Genomic DNA, 9,849 nt, shown 5'->3' with positions numbered 1-9,849 from the left:
AAAAAAAAAAAAAAAAAAAAAATGAGCCCAAGGGCTCCATAAAATTGGAAATTTCTGATTCCATATCTTAAATCCAGTTAGGATTTTCTCTGCATTTGGTACAGCCGCATCTTCCAGGTCGTAGATGGCCATCATTTGCTGTCGGCCCCCGCATTCCCCAGACTGGTTTCCGAGATCGGGGTGACCCAGAAGTTGACAATCATTTTCCTTTTCTGGTGCCAGGATTGTGGGAGAGCCAATGGGACACTGGCTGTGGCTGTGTGGTGGTGGAGGATCTACTCCGGCAGTCAGCCACCCCCTCAAGCCACAGAAATGGGAGCAGGTGGCGTGCTGCCGCCCTTGGCCCTGGAGGCCTTTGTGGTAAGTTTGCCAGCAGTGCCCCGGTGCCCCTGGCTACATCCTTTCCCCTCACCTGGACCTGGGTCATGTGATCAGGCCAGGCCCCTGCTCAAACTCATCCCCAGCTCCCCCAGAGGGTGGCCGGCTCTTCCCTCCCCAGCTTCTGTTGCTCTGGCCTGGAAGGCTCCTTCAGGGCCCTCCTCCCGGGTGTAATCAAAGACTCACTTTGATGCCCCTCACTAGCCTCGTTTGCTGCCTGTCGCCAGAGCCTGGCGCAGAGCGGCCGCTCAATCACCAACAGAAGGTGCCAGGGCTGCCCACCCCAACGTGCGCCGTTGGCCTGAGTCATCCTGAGTGTCTTACAGCTGACGGTGAGTCGGCTTCCCTCCAGCTTCCATTTCCCTGCATGCAAATCTTGGGCTCTTAACACATGGCCTGGGATTGGTCTTATGATGGGGAGTTTTCAGGCCACTCCACGCTGAAGGGCACAGTCAACCCCCGGGACACGGGTTTGGTGGGAACTGGGAAACGTTTCTAAGAGAGGGCCGCCCTGGACGCCTGAGCTCGCACCTGGGAGTCTGAGGACATCCCCACCGTGGAGTTTAGCGCGTCCCTGCGAAAGCCTGGTCACAGCTGGGTGGGTCCAGCGCTCTTCCCCAGTGCGTGACCCTTACTGCCTCCTGAAGCTCCTCTCCTGGCCTGGGACTGTCCCAGGGGCCAGGGCAGGGTCCTCAGGCCACCTGTCCATCTCTAGGACGCCCAAAGGGGTGTCATTGCCCTCAAGGCTGTGAGTGCCGCCCACAGCGCACAGCCCACCTTGACGCCACCAATGCCCCCTGCACAACCTCCGCCTGCATCTGCTGCTCCTGTACCTCCTGTCAATGGCTAATGGGCCTCTCGAACTGGAGGAGGTCCAGGAGGACCGTCAGCCTTGCCCCCCGCCGACCCTGCCCCTCGCCTAGTCTTTGCATCCTGGTGCAGGGCTCTGGCTGAAACTTGCAGGCACAGACCCAGCGCCGCACATCAGCGTGTCTTGGGGCCCCTCTTTCCCGAACCTCTCCAGGGCGGAGCCGTCCCCGCCTCAAGCGCTGCGGCTGTGTCTCCCCGCAGCCCCCGAGCGCAGAGACGCCCCCTGCCTGGTCCCTGGATCTTTCCCGGGCTCCAGCCTGCGTGGCTGCCGCCCCTGGGGTCCCTGGTCCTTCTCTCTGACCGCTGAGTCAGGCCCTGCCCTCGCTGTGTAGCAGGCAGGGACTCCAAACATCCCAGCAGCTGCTGAAGCTGCTCTGGGTCCTGACTGGTGGTGCTCACACTGGTCTGCGCAGTGTGGGACGCCCCCAAGTCCAGGTTACTGTAAGAGAATTTAAAGGTAAAGAAAGACGTGAAAAGCACCGGCCAGTAAAGAGGACTTCTAGATTACAGCCAACCAGAAGCAGGTCTGGCTGGGGCTGGGGGCTGTCCCACGGCTTCCCTCCCCTTTCCGAGTGAGGCCTGCTGCGCCCCACCGCCTGGCCTCTGACACCGCGGCCCGCTTCCTCCTTCGCTGTCAGCTCCGTCCCCCTCGTCTAGGTTACTCTTTGCCCCTCTCTCGGGGCTGCAGCCCCTCCAGCTGTTGGTACGCAGGGGCCCAGCTTCGTTTGGCCCTGTTCTCTTCTGCCCCCACTCCCCAGGGACCTCTCTGTTGGGCGCCCCGTGCCCCCCACACTGCACCCCTGCTTCCAGGTCCCCCTGCTGCTGCCCATCCCCTATCGTGGCCAAGGGCCCCAGAGTCGTCTGGGCCTTTTCTCTGTCCACATCCATGCATTTCCTGGGTGCTTCTAGCCATCTGCCTGCTAAGGAGCTCCCACCTCAATGTCCAGACTCGGGGTTCTGCCTGCTTCTTCAACTTTACCTCCCACCCCCCATGTCTCCTTCCTCGTCTCCCTGTTGCCACCCTTGACGTCCACAGTCTCTTCTCAGCATGGCAGCCTGAGTAATCTTTTCCAGCGGAAGTCAGAGCGTGTCGCACCTTCCACTGGTCCAAACACTTCAGTGGCAGTGTCTCCCTCAAAGGAAGAGTCCTGCCAGGGCCTGCCTCGGGCCATTCTCTTCCTCTTTCTCCTTTACCCTCTCCAGCCTCCCGGCTCTTCCTCAAGCACGACACTCCTGCCTCAGGACCTTTGCACTGGCTGTTCCCTCTGTCAGGAAGGCTCTTCCCCAGTGAGCCTCATGGCTCCCCCTCAGCTCTTTCTGTTTACAGCCACAATCCACTCATCTCCCTCGGCACCCCGGCACCTCTTCTGCCTCCTTTTCTCCCCAGCATGGTTCACCTTCAAACACCCCACACATCCCATTATTCTCTCCTCTGTCTCCTGTCACTGGAACATAAGGCCCCTGACGTCCCCAGCACCCAGCACAGCATCCGCCTGCAGCAGGGGCTCAGTGGATAGGTGCTGGGCGTAGGGGGCCCACACAGCCTGGCACGTGTCTCCCACCATAGCTCCCCCGACCAGCGCCCTCCGCCCACGGTGCTCGGAACAGCAAGCTTGGGTGTCCCCCAGGGCCATCACCCCTGCCCTGTCCCCCGCCTACACTCTTCTTCCGCCAGATCATCCCATGTCGGCCTTGTCTCCTTATTTGGAACTCAGCTCACAAATCATCCTCTGAGAGGCTGTCCCGGACAACCTTTATCGAAAATAGTGCCACTAATGTTTCTCTCGTTCTGCTTCCTTTCCCTCTGAGGCTGGTGACCACCTGCACTCAGCGCAAACTTACTTCTCTGTTGTTTGCTGCCCGGCCCTCGCCCCCGCACGTGAGCCCTGGCCTGTCTTCCCCTCACCGTGAGCTCCATTAGCGGGGATGGGGCATGTGACGCTCCAGACCCGCGGGACTACCCCGGCCACAAGGAGAAAGGATGCTTGTGTCAGACTCTGCCACGGGACCATGCCACTGATGAAGAGTTGCAAGCAGAAGGGGTGAAGGTCGCGGCTGAAAGTGGATGTACCCCGCTTTTGTTTTGAACTTTAATCGCTTGCGTTTGCAATGTAGGTGGTGGTGGAGGCGGAGAAGGGACGTGGAAGCAGGGAGGAAAGCGAAGGATGAAGGATCTCCCACCCCATTAAAGGAAAAGAAAAGGAGAGAAAAATAAAAGCAAAGGCTCCCGAACAACAATGACAATGGCCACAACAGAAACTGGGTCTGACACCTTCGGGCTGTGGGAGGAGCAGGCCCTGGGGGGGTCGTCACCCTCTGCACCCTCCCTTCTCTCTCACTGTGAAGTTCACAGAGCTCAAAATTCTTCCATCCAACTCCTGCCCTGTCCTTCCGTACCAACCACCATCCAGAACCTTCTGTGGGAGGAAGGAACCTGGCAGCTTCCCTGGCAACGGGGCTTTGGATTTAGAGCAAATTCTGAACACAGCAGCCAGGGAGAGCCATGGCGCCTCCAAGAACTTTAGGTTCCCAAGTCCCAAACCCTCCCTGTAGGCATGAGGGTGAAACGTGACTTGAGATCAACACAAAGAGGTGTGCGGTGATGGACCCACGATCGAGGGGGTAGCAAGGGGGAAGGCTCCCTTTCCTCACCACGGAATCAGAAGACATGAAAATTCAGACTCCAGAGTCGGCTCTTTCACTGAGGGATCGAATCCCAAACAAAAGACACAGCTTTGTGTGTGCTGGCAAGCCGAAAATGCTGGTGGCTTGTGAGTTTTGCGAAGTTTACCTCCCATTCTGTGGGCATGTATGTGTGCCCAGGACCGGGACAGGCCAGACTCAGTGGGTTTTCCAGGGGCTCGGCCTTGCCTCTCATCCTGGCTGTCTCCAGCTGCAGGGCCTCAGATAAGTCTCCTGGGCTTCCTGGGCCCTGGCTCCCAGCCCCAGGAGTCGGCCCGGAAGTGTCTACGGGGGTGGGGGGCTCTGGAGCAGGGCTTTCGGGGTCTGCCTTGGCTGCAAGCTGGCATGTGCTTTAGGAATTGCCTGTAAGGTTCTTCCATGTGGTAGGGTCCCTGGCTGCAGGAAGGCTCGGGCAGGGCTGACACTGTTCGTAGTGTGGAGACAGTGTGCGCAAAATGGGGGCAGACTTGCCTCGAAATCAATGGATTTCCTGAGAAGGAAGCAAACTCCAGCAAACAAGACAGCTTTCACCTTGCAGGGCTCCTTCCTCAGTGGGGCTGGCTTAACTACTGCTCTAGGAGTGTGTGAGGGGCATGTCTCCCCAGGCTCCAGAAGGGCGTGTCCACAGAAGCCCCGGGGTCTCACCGGGCTGGGCTTTGCCAAGTCGGCAAAAGCCAATTAAAATAAAGCAACCGCCATGATATGTTTTCGGTATGGTTGATCAGACCTGAAGGGCCCTGAGGGAGTCCTTCTGGGCACATCTGACCAAACTCGCCACCTGCCCCTGTGACAGTAATCGTTTGAGCGTAGAGGCCCACTGTCGCTGCAGGAGGGCCAGGCTGCTGGGGAACAGGCTGTGGATATGTGGCTGGGCGGGGGGGGCTGGGTGTGTCTGTGCGGCCGTGCTCGCACCTGGGGGCAGCCATCTGTCGGCCTGGGCTTGCTGCTCATTAGTAAACCTGAGTGAATAGACACCTCCTGTCTGCCTCCACCCTGGGGATCCTAACAGCCAGCTGGGGAATGAGGCTGAGCTTCCTGAAGAATTACCGTGTGAGAGTATGATTGGGGCAGGAATGAGGGTGACTGACACACTAACAGGGGATAGGATTTCGCACCCCCTTCGTTTCCAGAAGACTGATGGTGTTTAGTAAAGAATGCTTTTTCCTAAGCCACTCAGGTGGGTGGCCTCAAGGCCATGCACGGCTGAGGTCCCATGCAATGGCTGTGGTGGGGCGGCCACTAAGGCAGGCAGGAGAGACGGCTGAGTGGGCGGCGGGGAGGCAGCCAAGGCCATTCTGGAGCCGGGGGCAGGGTGCCGGGGGTCAACAGGAAGTGTGCGTGGCTGTGAACGTGGGCGCGCTGAGCCCCGAGGACCATCGCACCTCTAGCCTCCCCCCAACACTCCTCTGAGGGGCTGTCCTCCCCCTCGGACTCTGGCCACTTCTTGCGTTGGTGTTGCATGCCGGGGCCTGCACTGGGTGAGCAACGTCACCTGTCACTCTGGCCTTCGGGCTCCTTGTCCACACCCGCAACCAGGCCTTCCGCCTACACAGCCTGAGGCTCTCACCGGAAGCGATGTTGGGCCGAGACTGGCCGCGGCGCTCAGGAGGAGGCGCGGCCTGGCCGGGTGGTAGGCAAGGAGGACAGAAGCCTTCCTGAAAGAGCTGGGTTTTCCTGAGGAAACCTTGTGCCCCGTGACCACTGCACCCTGCCTTTCTTCTGGTAAGTTCCGAGAGAGAGACTGAAGGCCTAGGGCTGTCCTCCACTCTGCCAGGACTTCCCCTGATTTGTACGATGTGGGTGCCAGGCTTGGTGATTTCTCGGGGTCTTTGAAGCTTGGACTGGGAAGCGGTGATGGTGGCAGGAAGTGGTCTTGGTCGGCAGCTTCTGGAAGCAGGAACGTCCCCTGGTGCCACCTGGCCCTCCATCCAGCATCTTGTGAGTCAGGACATCGGGACCCTCCTCAGGCAGAAGGTGCTCGTCTCCCAGTGGTACGTGGTGTGGATGGACAGTGACCCTTCTTCTGGCCAGGAGCTACTTAGGTTCCCCGGGAGCGGCTCCTACCCCACGCTGCTGGGCTCCTGGCACTGGGAAGGGGGATAGGACAGGTGGCCGCAGAAAGAAGGAAGGTACTAGAAGCCGAGGAAGAGAGAGGAGAAGGAGGCTGCCCCCAGGGAGGAGGCCTGAGGCCCCCAGACAGCGCGGCCTCAGCAGGAGTGTGGGGAAGGCCTAGGGGTGAGCAGAGGAGGGACGGGCTGCCTTCCCCCAAGTCAACACACAGGCGGATGGACAGACAGACAGAGAGGAGGCACAGAGAGAGATGGCAAAGGAACACGTGAAGGAAGTGGCAGGCGAGGGCAGCTGCGGCCCAGCAGGCCCTGGCCGAGCCTCCTGCCGGCTTCCCCAGGTGGAGTGGTGCCAAGTACCCTGTGGGACAAGCTTTCCAGCTCGCCTGCGACGGCCGTCAGCCAGCGTCTGTGGCCCCGGGTGGGTGGCTCAGTGAACATTCAAGGGAGCTGGACATGCGTGTGGCCTGTGGGATGGGGAACACGCTCGTGTGTGTGTGTGTGTGTGTGTTTACGTGTGCGCTGTTTCCAAAGGGGACAAGGTGGCCCCAGTGGGGACCAGTACATCCCTTCCATAAAGGGCAGAGTGGTCTGAAAGGACAGCTTAAGCAAGAGGAGGGACGCCCTCCACTGGGGACCTCTTACCAGTTCCTAAAAAAAAAAGAAGAAGAAGAAGAAAAGAAAAAACAAAAAAGAGAACACAAGACAAAAGAAAACAGGAAGAGAGAAGAAATCAAGCAAAAAGAAAATCCCAGAGTCTGGTGTGGGAAAAAAGCATAGTTAACAACTCCCGTCCACGGGGAAGTGATGTGTTCACAGAGGTGAGAGTTGCCGGGTCCCACTGGAAGGAAAGGAGACAGGTAGCAGTGAACCATCCTGGCAGGGGCTCTGGGCTCATACTTGAAGGTGTACTGTTTGGCTTTTGAAATCTCGAGTTTGCTGTGAGAGGCAGGTGGCCCTGGGGGGCAGTGGGGGGCAGTGGGGGGCCCACACTGTTTCTTGTGTTGTCTCTTACCGGGCGGACCGTGGGGTGGTGGGCTTAATGGCCTAGTGGCTTGCCCTTTGTCTTTGTAAAGAAGTGTGAGCAAATATGGAACTTTCTACCTCTTTAGGACAGCCCCTGGGTTCCTTTAAAAATGTGACACACATGGCGGGAACTTTTCAGAGGGACGTATAAAAAGGAATCAATTTCTCCCAGCTTCTCGAAGGAAGGAGGAGAGAGAGTATGGACCAGATCAGGTTAAGACCTTCCAATCCTGAGGCCTGCTTGGAAAGAGCGAAGATGCTTTGGGAACAAAAGGAAACGTGGCCGAGGGCGGGCTCGAGGCATGAGGAGGGCTCCTGGGGTCACCTTTAACGCCCGGGGGCCCAGGTGTACTGCCTTTGGAAACCGCTTCAAGGAGAGCTCTGGAAGCTGCTGCTTTAGTCCCAAGTGGGCGGGCTGGGTTCTTCCGCTGTGAATGGCACCGCAAAGGCGCTCGCCTCTCCTTCCAGTCCTGGGGGGGCGGCCCTGAGGCCGCGCGCCTCCCTCGAGCTGCCCCGCGGAACACTGACCAAGGCCCCAACCTGACTGACACCAGACACCACCAGAAGCGGCCAAGTTCATGAAGAACCGTCAGTTCAAGAAAAGAAAACCAGCGACAGAAGGAGCGCTAAACAAAACCCCCAAACCAAAGGAAAGAACAGAAGGTCCAGCAGTGCCATGGATTCAGTACATTTCATAAGAGGATATGGCTTTAGAGAGACACACCGTCTGGGCGGGAAGGACTGAACAGGGCGATAAAGAAAGAACGGAAAAGCCTCGGTGAGCGGAGGATGTAAGACTGGAAAAAAAGAGAAGGAAGAGGCGGGAGGCTTTTTCCTCCCCCAGAGATGCCATTTATGAGAGAAAAGGGGACTCAAGACTCACTCCCAGCGGCACTGGTGGGATTGGCAGCAGAGAGAATTACGTGAGTAGGGGTAGAAAGATTGGTTACGTCATGGAGCTGGCTGAGGACCGAGGACCGCCGGCGCACAGCACCCTGAAATGAACCGCTTCTCTTGAAGGTACTCACTACCTCCATCTGTGGGAGAGAAAATGAGATAAAGGTTGGCTTGCACTGTTGTCCCCGCGACCGCACGGGGGTGGGGCTGGGTGGGGACAGGGGCCACACTGGGTGCATATCGTGACAGCAAAGCCTCACTGAGGTCGCCTCGGTGCTTCTGCTGGGGCCGAGGCCGAGGCCGAGGCCGAGTCTGGCCTCTGCGTCATCCACCAAGAGAGGCTTTGCTGAGCAAATGATTAGCGCTCAGAAGACCTGGCGCGCGGGGGTTGACGATGGATCGGGCACACCGCAAACACTTTAGAAAGAGCCATTTGCATTCACGATATGTTCATCGCAAGCCACTCAGTGTAAGAATGGATTTTAAAAGAGGGGGAGGGGGTTTCCCCAAAGCCCCTGCTTTCTCTCATCGGAATGCCTTCCCACAGAGCCACAGGCAGGGCAGGAGGGAGAGTGGAGAGCCTGGGTCCGGGGAGCAAAGATGGCTTTACTTTGTCCCCCACCCTTAAAGCCTCCTAGGAGGCTTCGGGAAATGAGAGCCATGGGGGTGAACTTGCCGGAGATGCAGTATCTTTGGGTTTCCCGACCCGCCTTTGGCTGGCAGGGGGGCCTGGGGGTGGAGCAAGCCCGGGCGTGGGGTCCCAAGGAACCGTGGCTGGGTGGCCACTGTGAACGTCCCCCCATCAGAAGACCGTGTGTCTAGATTCTGGGAGGCCAGCCCGCTGTGGCGTACTCTGGGCCGCTCCTTAGAGAACGTCCCCTCTTAGCGGGGAGTGTGTGCGGAATCTCTGGCCCTAGAAGGTGGATCTGATCTCTAGAAAGTGCCACATAGTTCACTGGATGACGTGAGCAGCGGAGCGCTCAGACGGCCCCCATCCCAACCGAAGTGAAGACGGCCGGCATTTCAACCCTCGGACGCGCTGCCAGACAGACTAATTGTTGTGTACGCACCACTGAGCCCCCTTCTGCCCAGCAGAAGCAAGGCATACTGAGTGCCCACGGGGACTGGCACAGTGCCGAGTGCCCCAACACACCGAAGGAAGATGACCCGTGCCATGATGTCGCTGTCTCTTTGCGGGGCGGGGGGCGGGGCGCATCTCCTCCCTAGACTGAGATGTTTCTAAGGCTACGGAGACAGGGGACTGTCTCAAGAGGGGGCTCTTACTGTGGCAAAGGCGACAAGGGAAGGGAAAAATGCCTTTCCTGCCTCCGATTGGGCCTCTCCGCATGGTGTCCCGAGGCGATGATGGTATCAGTCAAAATACCACAGAATTATCCCTCTGCCCCACGCCTGCCCCGGAAGCCCCCCACGCTGGGCCAGGAACGAGGCCCAGTCACTGCTGAAGCTTCTCTGGTTTAGAATGGAATGCGAAATAGACCACGCCGTGAGCACTTTGAAAAGCTCCACGTCCTGCATTTGGAGGACTCTTTTATTCTGGAATGACACCCTTCCTGGCTGGTGCGTTTCTATGTGCCTGGAATGATGGTGAGAGCGGGCAGCAGCTTAGGAAATGCCTTCACTTAGCGACATAAAAACTTGTGCTGGTCTCTGAAATCTGGGGAGCAATTTTGTGTCTTGCAAAAGTTGCAAATCTAGGGCTGGCTGCCTAGAGAATGTTTCTCTTGGCATGGGGTGTATGCACCTTGAGGGGCTTTATTTCTCCTAGGCTTTATTTCTGCTTTGCAAGCAGGTATTTTGAATCAAAATGAACAAACGCTCTTAAAAAGTGAACTAAAGCAACTGGTTGGTTCGGCATTCCTGAGAAGTGTGGCGGATTTGATGTGACAAAGTCAAGGGGAGGAATGAGTGG

At 58.1% G+C, this 9,849-nt stretch overlaps 1 protein-coding gene across 1 annotated transcript in view; it reads right to left on the bottom strand.

The window, feature by feature from the left end:
* Positions 1-7,443: 7,443 nt before the first annotated feature.
* ATP2B3 (ATPase plasma membrane Ca2+ transporting 3) overlaps positions 7,444-9,849 on the bottom strand; it is a 31,234-nt gene continuing 28,828 nt past the window's right edge. The window contains exon 20 of the mRNA XM_024755843.1: positions 7,444-8,059. Coding sequence (XP_024611611.1) covers positions 7,895-8,059 — 165 coding nt within the window. The 3' untranslated portion in view covers positions 7,444-7,894. The remainder of the gene's footprint in view (positions 8,060-9,849) is intronic.

Source organism: Neophocaena asiaeorientalis, unplaced genomic scaffold, assembly GCF_003031525.2.
Source record: "Neophocaena asiaeorientalis asiaeorientalis breed wild unplaced genomic scaffold, Neophocaena_asiaeorientalis_V1.1 scaffold1004, whole genome shotgun sequence".
NCBI classification, from domain to species: Eukaryota; Metazoa; Chordata; class Mammalia; order Artiodactyla; family Phocoenidae; genus Neophocaena; species Neophocaena asiaeorientalis.
This window is presented reverse-complemented; position numbering and strand designations above follow the sequence as displayed.